The sequence below is a fragment of the Mucor velutinosus genome (genome assembly GCF_035048745.1).
Source record: "Mucor velutinosus strain NIH1002 chromosome Unknown tig00001572, whole genome shotgun sequence".
Taxonomy (NCBI): Eukaryota; Fungi; Mucoromycota; class Mucoromycetes; order Mucorales; family Mucoraceae; genus Mucor; species Mucor velutinosus.
The window spans coordinates 125,121-137,958 of NW_027041898.1; the positions used below are offsets into that span (position 1 = coordinate 125,121).

Consider the following 12,838-nt stretch of genomic DNA (forward strand, 5'->3'; position numbering starts at 1 on the left):
AAAATTGGTTTGGTAGTGGAAAAGGGTTTTAAAAGTGATTTATTCATGTGAGGAATGCAAACATGGGGGAGAATGTACAAAAGTTTATATCTAAGATTATATGATGCTTTACTGGTTGTCTTCTTGAGCGTAATATAGTTTTCTTTCGTCGATTTGTCTTTCTATAGCTGCTAATTCAGGGATTCTAAGATACGCAGTTTTGTAATACTGTAAGACTTCGTCTAATGACAAATGAGGGATCAAATTTCTGCAATTGATAAAAGAAGGTGAGAATCTAAATACACGTTACAGTGCACTAGCTACTTACTTTCTCGGTGCCACTTTCAAACAATGTTCAGCATCCATGCGCAGATCAAGTACGGAATCATAATGTGCGCCAGGACTAAAAGCAATGCGAAGCGAATATTCTTTTTCTGATCCGTTGTGTCTGTTTCTTTCGTACAACTCGAATGTAATTTGAGTCAAGACTGCAAGAAAAGAAGGTTCAGTGTTCCTCGTAAATTGTTTAGATAGATGTACAACTTACAATCTAATTCAGGTAGAATGGGGCGTGGAAATTTGGTTGGTAAACCAGAGAGATATACTAGATTGAGAAGTGCATGTACATGTGATTCTACGAGTAATAGCAGATGGTTGAGCATACATAGATCTTATTTACCAAATATAAATACTACCTTTAGTAAAATAAAGCCTTGTTTTTGGCTTCTCAGATGTCTTGAAATCTTCCATATCGTGCAAAATGCTCTTGAGTAGAGGTAGCCCAATCAGCATGCCAATGGTCTTTTTCTCTTTTTCGCTGATGCCGTATTCTTGAGGGGCCACAAAATTGAAAAGTACTCGGACATAAGCATACAAATTACGAAGATCATCGCTGATTACTTCTGACGTCTCTGTGGAAGATCTGTAGCTAGTATCTGAGCTGGTGCTGCCGTGGTCCTCGGTAGGTGTAGCCACTCGGGATGTCTCTGGATCACTGAAAATAGCTTCTAAAAATTGGCGATTATGCAACGCATCATACTTGAGAGAGTCGTACAATTCGGGGATACCAGAAGGATCAGGGCATGAGGACTCTTTTTTCACATCAGAATCGCTACTATCATTGACTTGGTTAACGCAAAAAGTGTTGAACATTTTTTCCCATCGTTCCTTGAACAGATTAGGTGATTCAAAGCAGCACCAACGGCGTTGCAATTCGTCTACATCTTTAGATGCCCAATTCAGCCGCATGACAGTTCGCAGACGGCCCATGATGGTAGACACTTCTTGCAAAATAATATGAGGTTGCGCCATGTTGGCTGGCCAGCCACATTGAGCGAGCAGAATAGTGGGAATTTCATATCCAGGACGAAGCAATGACTTGAGCTGCTTTTTGACTGCATCCATTTGTTCCTTGGCAGCATTGCTATCGTCAAGCAAGTATTTGCTCTCAGAAATAACGCCATCAATTGACTCTGGTCTTCCGAGAAAATAACGAGTAAACACATCAGCTGACCCAAAGTTAGCACTGTAATTTAATATACTAGCAGTTACTGTAGTTACCTGTTGCACGAACTCTACGCTCTGAACTACTCCAGATCTTGATGTCGTCTGTAACATGTTTGTTAAGAATTTTCATGTCTTTTCGAAGATTCTCGCCCAAATCTCGAGATTGATGTAGCCCAGCGTGTGTAAACTATTCCTCGCAGTCAGTAAAGAGATGTCGATTGGGTAAATTAGACTACTTACTTCACCCCCCCATTTAACATTGACTTGCAACTTTCGAAGCAGATTGGATTCTTTGTCGAAAATTGGCTTTACTTGCACCTTGGTGCCTGGTAATTCGCTCTTCTTTTCCAAAATCTCCTTTAATGCCATCAGTTTGCTCTCCTCTTCCAAGTTTTGCTCCAAACATTGGTTAATGGCGTTAGTGACCAACTGTAGTTGATGTTTCTGACGGAAAACGACTTCCTGTGTGCTTCCTTCCAAGAGATCAATGAAAGGCTGTGCGACGAGTGAGATTTTATGTTTGTTTTTGGGCGTGCGGTCACCATGACGGAATACAGCAGCATAACCTTTAAGTCTCCACGAATTTTCAGGAAGAATTTCTCGAGGAATATCGTGAATCGTGGTTGATGGTCGCCTTTGAACAGAGCGAAGAAAAGCCTCGCTCAACAATTTGGCGCATTGGTCATAGTAGTGATCATTTCCCTTTACAAAGCTCCAACCATTGACATCAATCACATAGGACTTTCCTTTGACTCTAAGTAGATCTAATCCGCAAATCATTTGTCCAAAAGCCTTTGACACTTTGGCAGCAATTTGCTTTTCTTCTGCGGTCAACTCGGTCACATATCTGATCTCTTTTCCTTCGGTGTTGCGCTTGACTAATCCGTCTACAGTTGGTGATCTATACGGTATGGGATGATGTTGGTAATCAATGATTGAGACTCTGGACTTGGCTTACTTTCTGGTTTCAGCATGGACGTAGGTTGCGCCAACAGTGTAGACTTTGACATCTTCGCTATTCTCGGTGACCATCATTGACTCGTAAATCCAAGAATCCTCTTCAGCTGGAATATTCAAATTGGGGTCAAATTCGCTTGATTTGTTACCAATCTGACAAGGAAATCAGGACTCAGCGACTCACAAATAAACAACAATGACACTACCTTCCTAAACAAACGTCTTCCTCCTCCTCCACGCTCTTTGTCGTAATAAATATTGATGTTGTGATTTTCGCTGTCTACAGGTTTTTCCAAAAAGGTTTTGGGAAGAAATGCACCATCCACTTCAATTCCATCTTGAGAAATATGGACATGTTTTGTGTTTTTTGTGTATTTTCCCATTATGCGATGAATATCCATACCAGAGACTTGATGAAAGGCACGTGCTGCTTCAGGATCTACTTTGGCTCCTCCATCACGCGATATCACAAGACGAGGTGGAGTGGGCACACCAACAGCATCTAATACAGCCAGGACAATACGACGGTCCCATAACAATGATTGCATACACACATCATTCACAGTAAATGGCTTACGAAGTTTCACATACTCGATAGCTTTGTCAAGTGGAAATCCCGCCGAGAAGAAGCACAACAGGAAATCGCAGCCAGGCCAATTCTCGACCTCTGAATGAAAATGCGTGCATTTTGAGTATAAAGATTCCATTCTATACATGGATTGTCATACCTTCATCAATAATTGTCTTGTCACCGAAAATCACTACTTCAAAATCTCCGTACGCCAGCATTCTGTCTAAAATATATCGCATAGGCTTTGACCTAGCCTTTTTATCCATGGCACAAATACCGATAACATCTAGTAGTCGAGTTTGTTGGATGCTCTGCGCAAAGGTTTATGTCAAGTGATCTTACATTGGGCTTTTCCAGTAGAGGCGCTTCTTGATAAAGTTGGTAGGTTTAATACAGTTGAAGGCATACACTACTATCTGTTGCAGTACTTGAAGAAAGAGTAAATGAAAAGAAAAGGTGTAATATAAATAAAAGAAAAAAAATCTATTTTAATTGCGTGAATCCTTTTTGAAGCCTTTTTTTTTTTTTTGACAAGTTCGAGTTTGTTGTTGTTGAGTGGAAAGAGGCGCAATTGACCAATGGCAGGACGTCAATAGGCACGTTTGTTGTTTGTAGAGGTTTAATTGCTTTAAAATTCTTCAAGATCTTGAATTAAAGGAACACAAACCTTGATCATTCAGTTGCGATATATATGTATAAATGTTCTTGTTGTAGTAATTTATGCAATACCAATGTTTTTACAATGTTGATTTTATATTACCCATTTTACGGGATGGATAAAAATACTGATAATTTTTATGCAACACGGCATTTTTACTTGCTTGCAACATCCCACTGTTCTCAGAATAATCACATTCGCATACTAAAAGAAATTGCTTCGCGACATATATCTTATATCAGATTCACAACAATTTCAATCCATTAAAACAATGAACCGAGACGATCAATATGCTATATACACTACAATTGGTAATTTTCGCAAAAAAATGCTCATTAACAGGGTCGAACTGTTGACCTTGGCGTTATTAGCACCACGCTCTAACCAACTGAGCTAAACGAGCCATGCGTGAGGAATGTCCCTGCATGAATGGATCTTTCATCTCTCGAAATCACTTCCCTCAATGTCGTGCTTTGGATCGTGATCTGTGGGATGCTCTGCCTGCTGCTCCTCCTGGTGTACATGTCATTGACAATGCCCTGAACATGCTGCCTATAAGTGGTTCTGCTGGTCCTCCAGTATACTGGTCTGCGTTACTATCTTTGCTTCATGCAATCGACTGTCTGGTCCACCCTTTGGCTACTATCGCCCCTGATCCTGATCCCGGGTCATTGTGGTTCTATCCTCCCTCTCATGGCTAACTGAGATGAACGTTTGGCCGATTGCTTTCTTTGTGCGGTGCCTCGGTGGTAAGTCAAATCAAAGTTCCCATCCGTTGGTTCATCCCTCAAGATCAACCGTGCCACTACAAGTAGTCTTCTGCTCTTTTACTGCCATCTCAAACTTTTTTCCTCATCTTTTCCGTTGTCTCTGTTGAGGTTTTCTTTCTTTAGTCTATATAGTTACTAGTTTTATGGCATATGCTCATACCGAGTGCCCAATTATAAAACATTGTATATAAATAAAAACAATCTTTAAACTGAGCTAAACGAGCACCTTTCTTTCCGCTAACCAATTTTTTTAATACATTGAAGCCCAGTAATATTGAAAAAATTGACCCAACTCTACAATTCCATACAATACATAGCAAGAACACCATTCCAGACGACACCAAAGTAAACCAGGCATTAAGCTCTGCGTCCTCTCTTTCTCCAGGTCAAAAACGGCCAAGTTCCTCAAGATCTCCACCTTTTTTCGCTGTAGATTTCACTCAACAGTTAAAAACAAAGAAAATGACACTCTCTCCAACCTCTCAGCACCATCATCCACAAACATCAGTTGATATCATCAACATTTCAACTGATTTTGGAACAACAACTCCTCCATCTGCCTCTCCAGCGAGTGAACAGCAACTTTCAACCTTTATGATTGAGGTTCGAAATCGCTTAGCTCGTCTGGAAACCGCCCATGTCGAAATTGAGCGGTTAAAAACAGCCCTGGCAGAGTCTGAAGCTGCTCGTCACGCTCTCGAAGCCCAACTTGCAGCTGCTACTGGTACTACAACTAGCCTGGCTCCCAAACCATCATCATCCCACCCACCTCCTGCCACTACTACCATCACAACAGCACCAGCATCAACTACATGCACCAATGCTACCTCTGCCACCTCTTCGTTTCCAGGAAATCAACCATCTTTTGCTGCCGTCGTTGCATCTAATACAGGTGCAAAGCGTAAGAAGAAGCCTGCTGCTCGTCCTCCTCCTCCATCTGCCACCAAGGCATCCGCTACTCTTGCTCGTCTTTTTGCTCCTCAAAGTGATATACCATCTGGTTATCAATTTGTGTACTATGCTACTCCTGTCCGCCGTCGTCTTTCTGAGCTGCGTCGCCTTGTACAAGGCGTAGGATTGAATAACTCTCGTGTGCTGGATATTCAATATCCTGTACAGAATGTGATTTCTTTCCTTGTTCACAACGACTATGTTCTCACCCTCACCAAAGCCATGCATCTCCATGGTCGTGGCTCTTCTCCGTTGATTGACTTTGATCCATGTGATCCAGTCAATCTCAAAGATCCCAAATTTGCTTCTCTCTCTCCTGATCTGCGTGTCCAAAAGGCCATTGAGGTCGAAAACCTTCGCTGCCTTCGTTCGCTGTCTTTTGTCCGTCGCTCTGTCCGTGTTTCTGTTGCTCGTTCTTTTCTTTTGTATGATCGCATCAACCAAGCCCAATTTGATGCCATTTTGAAAGAAGAAATGCTTGCTCGTTCCTCCTCCTCTGCTGCTGCTAAACCACCATCCCGATCCTCTGATCAAGAACGTTTAGCCAAGAAACAACGTTTGAGTTATCTTGGCTACCTCTTGCATCATGATGCTGAAACTGCCTCTCTCTTGGCTTATGCTGTCTCCCCCACTCTCTCTGCTACCAAGGATCTTGAAATGTCAGAGCCTTCTGATAACTGATTGACACCTTGTTGTTAAAATCGTTTTGCTCTCTCATTCCCACTCTCATTGTTTCTGTTTCTGCTGCCTTTGTGGTAGTGTCCGTATTCACTTTGTCCTCCTTCTCTGCTTCTTTCTCGTTTGGTCTTTGTCTCTCTACTCATTTTGCTATATGCAAATGCCTCGTTTTCTCCTTTTTTTCTTGCTTTTTTTGTGCCACTGAGGACTGTGGGTTTATTTTGTCTGTGCTGCTGTCTGAACATCGAGGTATCCTCAATTGCATGTCTCATACACCATAGCTTCTTATTCTCTACCCTTTTATCTCACTTGTTTTACTTCTTTTTCCTGCCTGTACTTCTTTTTTACCAGTTTAATTTTTAGTTTAGGACCTTTCCCTTTTCTGGACACTTGCATGTTGTTCCTGCATGGAGATCAAACTATCAATTTAAGCTTTTTTGCTGTACGTCGCTTCTCAGGACTTGCAACTAATGATCCAAAGATCGCATGCATATAAGTCTATATTTTTTACATTGCTAATTCATTGTAATCAATAAACAACCATAAATTTTCGCCTGAGCTAAACGAGCATCTCTTTCCGTTTTTCAACACTTTTTGCCACCGTTTTCGGAAAAAAGTTGTTCCAGACTAGAAAAAACGTATTTCCTCGATAACTACCAACTCCAACAACTCGAAATTACACAACTTTGCTTGCCTTTGGTAACAGTTTATTGTGTTATAGTTTCAAATTTGTCGAACACCTCCTTGATATTTTTTTAAAAATTTTCAAATTTATAAAAAAATATTCTCCGTCATGGCCACCAATCTACAGGGTATGGATATGAATCAGCTTCAAATGATTCTTAATCAGCTCCAAGAACAACTTACCTCGGTTACTGCTCGCGTCAACGAACATGATGGTCTTCTTGCTCGTTTAGATACTCTGGAAAAAGAGAATTCAGAGTTGAAAAAACTTTTACAGGACAAGGACCTTGCAATTCAAAAATTGCAGGGTGCAGTCTCCGGTCACGTGGTCCCCTCTGGTTCGAGTCGGCCCACGGCGGTAGAGGGGTCAACCCTCAAAACTACTACTGGCTCTATGAATACTAAGGCTACTGAATCACCTAGCTATGCAAATGTCGCAAAGGCTGCTGCTACTCTTCCTGATCCTGCTACTGAAGCTAAGCAAGCTAAGAAGCGTCTTGCTATTGGTCGCGCCTTTACAACTGCTGCTCGTAAAGGTCCTCAAGGTTACCAATATGTTTATATTGGTAGATCTAAGAAGATTGCACGCTCTGAAGTTCGCTCTCTCTTGCGCAAAGCCGGCGTTGATTTGGGTCGTGTGCTTGACATCTGTTTCCCAGCATCCGATGTTATTGGCATCCTGGTGCATGTGCAATATGTTCAGGATTTTACTGCACTTTTGGAGGCTTGTGAGGCTGAATTCTTCTTCGACTTTGACCCTTTGGACCCTGCTAACATAGCTGATCCTAAGTATGACTCTTTGACTCTGGATCAACGTACTGCTTTGATCATGGAATTTACTGCTGCTCGGTGTCTGCAAACCTTAGCTTTCCTACGTCCTCTGAATGTCAGTGGTGTTGGTAAGTACTTTGTTGAGCAAGGCTGGATTTGTGACGAAGACCTTTCTGTTTCTGTTGGTGATGCCATTCAACGCTTTGCAAAGAAGGAACCCAAGAGGGCTAACTTCTTGTTCCGTCGCAAGATTAATGCTGACTCTGCCAATGAAGATTCTGCTATGGAACAATAATGTGTTCCACCACTGAGTCCTCGATACTGTATACCCAAAATGATAACCCTGTCCACTCCTTATTTGTCTCTCTCTCTCTTTGGAATGCCAATGGTCTTCGCCAATCAACAGTCCATGATGTTCTCTCTCATGTACTGGATACTCAGGTTCTGCTGGTTACTGAAACTTGGCTTACATCTGGCTCTTTTCCAACAAACTGGTCTCAATTCCATCTCTATGGTTCAAAAGTACCTGGTGCTTTCAATCGTGGTTCTGGTGGTATCACTGCTTTTGTCTCTCCTTCCTGTCCTTACTCTGTCTATCAACTCCCATCCTATAATCCGCATACTTTGTCCCTTAAGGTTGGCTCCCTTACGGTCCATTGTGTATACTTACCTCCACCCTTATCATCTGATAAGGTGCTCTCGGCCCTTAGTTCATTACCTATGACTAGGGATACTATTCTATGTGGCGATTTCAATGCTCGGTTGGGTTCTCTCACTGGTGATGCTATCTCTAATGCTCGTGGTAATGCTCTCAAACCTTGGTTTGATGAACACTGCTTGTCTGTACTCAATGTGTCTTTGGCTTTTGGTGTTACGACGTACTCTTCTTTTCGGCAGCAACAAGAATTGAGTAGTATCATTGATTTGTTTTTGACAAATATTGGTGATGTTGCTTTGGTGAATCCTCAACTGGTGGTTGAGTCTGATCTGTCTCTTGGTTCTGACCATCGATTGATGTCACTTACTTTCGGGTATGTGCCACCTCTCGATGACACTGTGGCTCCTGGTGATTCTGTTCTGGCTCCTCGGCGTCAATGGAAGCTCTCGAAATTGACGAAAGAGAAGCCTTTGGGCTTACTCCGTGAATCCTTTCGATCTTCTGTTGCTCCTCTGGTTGGTACTCTTTCTGGTTTGGTGTCTGCTCCTCCTGGTGTTCGTCCAGATATTGATGCACTCAACGATTCTTTGAATCAATGTTTGTATGAATCTCTGGATAGTTCTATTGGTGTGAAATCTGGTCGTCCTGGCCATTGGAAGAAGTACTGGACGCAAGAAATTCAGGATGCTGCTACTGTACGTGATCACTCTTATAGTCAATGGAGGCATGCCTTTGGTATTGTCAAAGTTGAAAAATGGTCCTTATACAAAATTGCGCATCGCAAGTTTCGCTCCCTGGTGCAAGCTGCAAAGCGAAGGTCCTGGAAACAGTTCTGTGGTATTCTAGAAAAGGATTTCTCAAAAGCTACTGCTGCTATCAAGCGCATCAAGCGTAACAAAGAGTCTTCTGCTACCTACAGTCATCCCGACGGTCCTGCTGCTTCTGTCTCTGCTATGGGTTCTCATCTCGCTTCGGTGTATGATGGCTCTCTGCTTGCCACTGCTACTCGTCCTGCTGCTCCCCCCACTTTTGACTCTGTTCTGCCTTTTTGTGTGCCTGTGGATTTGTCACTGTTCGATGTTGATACTCTTGTATCTCACATTCAGCGGCTCCCAACACATAAAGCTCCTGGTCCAGATCATATTAAAGCTGAGATGCTCAAGTCCTTGGTCTCTGAGATTGCTCCGGTGTTGTCTCTGTTGTTCACTCTGTGTTACCAATGGTCGTATACTCCTGCTCTCTGGCGTCATGCCCAAGTCTTCCCCATCTTCAAGAAAGGTGATGCTTCTGATCCCGCCAACTATAGGCCTATTTCTCTGACTTCTGTTGTGCGCAAACTGTTTGAGTTCTCTCTCATGCCTGAGCTGGATGCCCATTCTCCTGCCCTTGACATTGCCCAAGGTGGTTTCCGCCCTCAACGTAGTCCTCTGGATCAAGCCCTCTGCTTGCATGACTTGATGCATGATTACTTTGTTGCGCACCGTCGTCGTCCTGTTGTCGCTTTCTTGGATATCAAGTCAGCATATGACACAGTCGATCGTCGTGTTATCTGGTCTGCTTTGGCTGGTTCTAGTCTTCCTCGTGCTGTTCTGGGTCTGTTGATCAACATGTTTGATGATGTGTCTGTCTCTGTCTTGATTGCTAATCACAACTCGACTGCCTTCTCTCCTGTCACTGGTGTTCTGCAAGGCTCAGTGCTCAGTCCTCACTTGTACTCGTTGTATATCAACTCTTTACCAAGTCTTTTGCGTTCTGGTGCTACTGGTGCTACTATGCTGCCTGTGCCTGGTGCTGATGCTCCTATTGCTATCAATAGTCTCCTGTTCGCTGATGATGTGGCTGTCTTTGGTTCAAAGTCTGAGGTTCAGCGTATGTTGGATCTTGCTGCTGGTCATTCTGTCTCTCTTGGATATAGGTGGAAGCCTTCCAAATGCGCTGTGCTTGGTACTGCTGCTGCTCTTGCTGGTTCTCCTCTTGTACTATACAATGAAGCCCTGCCTGTCGTTGACGAATTTACATACCTTGGTATGCCATTCCGATACAAAGGCCTGCATGCTCCTGGTATTCTGTCTCTGCGTTCTGCTGGTGCTGTCAAGACCATGGCTCTGTTAAACTCTGTTGGTGTCAACCGCAATGGTTTCTCTTTGCTGCTCTCCTCTCGCTTGTACAGGACATTTATTCGTCCTAAGCTTGAATACGGTCTGGCCATCTCGCATCTCTCTGCTCGTGATTTCACTGCTCTGGATACTCTGCAAAACCGACTTGTTGGCATGTTTGTGGGTAGTACTTGGGTCAATGTCGCCAAGCACATTACCTGTCTTCCCAGTATCAAACATCGCTACAATGTCCTGGCTACCCGTTTTGCTCTGCGTGCTGATACTCTGCCTGACGATTGTCTGCTGGTTCTGCTTCGTGCCCATTTGCACTATACAAGGTTGGATCGTTTTATATGTGAAAACCCTCTGTATCAGTCGCTGCCTGACCCTGTTCCTTCTTCTGCTGGCTTGCGCACTACCTTTGCTGCTTATTGGCAAGATCAGGTTGATCTCCAACTCTCTGCTGCTACTGTCACTGGTCGTCATACTTTGCTTCGTGCTTGTCGTCCTGATACCACAAGGCCTGATCCCATACTCTATCTGCCTCTTGGTCGTATTGCCCGTAGTCGTTTGGTCCGCTGGCGTCTTGGCCGCTTTACTAACATGCGTGAGGAGTGTCCCTGTATGTCACCTGCAGGTGTCTACATCTCTCGTGATCACTTTATGTACTGTCGTGCTCTTGATCCTGCCTTGATCGATGCCTTGCCGCCTGCTCCACCTGGTGTGCACCGTATTGACCATGCTCTTAATTGCTTGCCCACTAATGCCTCTGCCGGTCCTCCTGATTTCTGGCCTGCTCTACTGAACCTCCTGTATGCTATCGATTGCCTTGTGCATCCTCTGGCTGTCATTGCTCCGGATCCAGATCCAGCGTCTCTTTGGTACTCCAGTACTGATTGATCTGACAGGGATGAACATGTTCCATTGTTGTTTTCTACGTGCGGCTCCTCGGTGGTAAGTCATTATCAAAGTTCCCATCCGTTGGTTGTCCCTCGAGATCCTCAATGTGAGCACCACTAGTCTCCATGTCCTGTACTCTTGTCACTGCATTTTTTGTCCTTTTGAAAGTGCTCTGGAGGATTTTTTTAGTTACTTGTTCTATATTTGTTCTTGAAATTAGGCTATGCTCCCATCGAGTGCCCATTAAATTTCTTATAAATAAACACAATCTTTAAACTGAGCTAAACGAGCATCTCTTCCCGTTTTTCGACACTTTTTGCCACCCTCTTCGGAAAAAGTATCCTAAAAACCACAAAAAACGTAATATCTCATCATCCAGTACTCCAATCCACTCGAAATTGTACCAGTATACTTGCATCCATCAACAGTTTATTGTGTTATAATTTCAGAATTGTCGTACACCTGTTTCATATTTTTTCGAATTGTTGGAATTTCAAAAAATATTCAACGCCATGGACACCAATCTACAAGCCCTGGATATGAGTCACTTTCCAGCGATACTGCAACAAATCCAACAACAACTTACTTTGGTAACAGAGAAAGTTAACAAGCATGAGGACCTCCTTACACGTTTGGCTGCTTTGGAACAAGAAAACAAGGATCTGAAAAAAATTTTACAAGACAAGGACCTGGTTATTCAAAAATTACAACAAGGTCCAGTTACTAGTCACACCACTTCTCCTGGTTCGGGTCGACCCAAGGGGGGCGAAAGTTCCTCTACCCCAGTGTCTCCAAAGCCTCTCAAGGAAGCTCCTAATTTCGCCCAAATCGCTACTGCTGCTGCTCACAAGCCTGATCCTAAGAAAAAAGACAAAAAACGTCTTGCTGCTGGTCGTGCCTTTACCACTGCTGCTACCAAAGGTGTCCAGGGCTATCAATATGTATATATTGGTAGATCCCGAAAGATCCAACGTTCTGAAGTGCGTAAGCATCTAGCTAATGCTAGTGTTGATCTGGGTCGTGTCTTGGATATCTGCTTTCCTGCCTCCCATGTTATTGGTGTTCTGTTGCACGTTCAATACGTTGAGGAGTTTACTGCTCTATTGACCAAGGCTAAGGGTGAACTGTTTCCTGCTTTTGATCCATTGGACCCCAGCAATATTGCTGATCCCAAGTACGCCAGCCTCTCTGATGATGATCGCCATGCTCTGATTCACCAATTTACTGAAGCTCGCTGCCTGCAAACTTTGTCCTTCCTCCGCCCACTTAATGTTAGTGGTGTCGGTAAGTACTTTATACAGAAAGGTTGGATCTGCGATGAAAGTCTCTCTGTTGCCGTTGCTCAGGCCGTTGAACGCTTTGCTAAGAAGGAGCCCAAAAAGGCTGATTTCCTGTTCCGTCGCAAGCTGAACTCTGATTCCCAGGACAAGGCTGGATCTGATAGTGATATGTCTGATGTGGATCAATAATGAGTTCCTTCTCTGCCCCATCTATACTGCCTAATAATGTTAATGTGCCTGTCTCCCCGGTTTTCGTCTCTCTTTCACTCTGGAATGCCAATGGTCTTCGCCAATCAACAGTCCATGATGTTCTCTCTCATGTACTGGATACTCAGGTTCTGCTGGTTACTGAAACTTGGCTTACATCTGGCTCTTTTCC

At 43.5% G+C, this 12,838-nt stretch overlaps 6 protein-coding genes and 1 non-coding gene across 7 annotated transcripts; 5 read left to right on the forward strand and 2 right to left on the reverse strand.

Annotated features, from left to right (window-relative positions):
* Positions 1–108: 108 nt before the first annotated feature.
* On the reverse strand, positions 109–3,419 carry YUH1_3 (ubiquitinyl hydrolase 1; the record flags this gene model as incomplete). Its single annotated transcript, XM_064832250.1, has 10 exons — positions 109–247; positions 308–467; positions 527–613; positions 675–1,487; positions 1,540–1,672; positions 1,726–2,386; positions 2,444–2,595; positions 2,649–3,109; positions 3,171–3,299; positions 3,356–3,419. The coding sequence occupies 10 exons, from the start codon at positions 3,417–3,419 to the stop codon at positions 109–111; spliced, it is 2,799 nt and encodes a 932-aa protein (XP_064687805.1).
* A 581-nt stretch (positions 3,420–4,000) lies between these two features.
* On the reverse strand, positions 4,001–4,074 carry ATC70_013084. The gene has a single exon. It is a non-coding gene; the product is annotated as a tRNA-Ile (tRNA).
* Position 4,075: 1 nt separating this feature from the next.
* SNX4_3 (intercellular trafficking and secretion) lies at positions 4,076–4,372 on the forward strand (the record flags this gene model as incomplete). Its single annotated transcript, XM_064832251.1, has 1 exon — positions 4,076–4,372. The coding sequence occupies one exon, from the start codon at positions 4,076–4,078 to the stop codon at positions 4,370–4,372; it is 297 nt and encodes a 98-aa protein (XP_064687806.1).
* Positions 4,373–4,903: 531 nt separating this feature from the next.
* On the forward strand, positions 4,904–6,073 carry ATC70_013086 (uncharacterized protein; the record flags this gene model as incomplete). Its single annotated transcript, XM_064832252.1, has 1 exon — positions 4,904–6,073. The coding sequence occupies one exon, from the start codon at positions 4,904–4,906 to the stop codon at positions 6,071–6,073; it is 1,170 nt and encodes a 389-aa protein (XP_064687807.1).
* Positions 6,074–6,863: 790 nt separating this feature from the next.
* ATC70_013087 (uncharacterized protein) lies at positions 6,864–7,820 on the forward strand (the record flags this gene model as incomplete). The annotated part of the gene is made up of 1 exon (XM_064832253.1): positions 6,864–7,820. The coding sequence occupies one exon, from the start codon at positions 6,864–6,866 to the stop codon at positions 7,818–7,820; it is 957 nt and encodes a 318-aa protein (XP_064687808.1).
* A 425-nt stretch (positions 7,821–8,245) lies between these two features.
* Positions 8,246–11,179, forward strand: ATC70_013088 (uncharacterized protein; the record flags this gene model as incomplete). Its single annotated transcript, XM_064832254.1, has 1 exon — positions 8,246–11,179. The coding sequence occupies one exon, from the start codon at positions 8,246–8,248 to the stop codon at positions 11,177–11,179; it is 2,934 nt and encodes a 977-aa protein (XP_064687809.1).
* A 512-nt stretch (positions 11,180–11,691) lies between these two features.
* ATC70_013089 (uncharacterized protein) lies at positions 11,692–12,648 on the forward strand (the record flags this gene model as incomplete). The annotated part of the gene is made up of 1 exon (XM_064832255.1): positions 11,692–12,648. The coding sequence occupies one exon, from the start codon at positions 11,692–11,694 to the stop codon at positions 12,646–12,648; it is 957 nt and encodes a 318-aa protein (XP_064687810.1).
* Between the last annotated feature and the right edge of the window lie 190 nt (positions 12,649–12,838).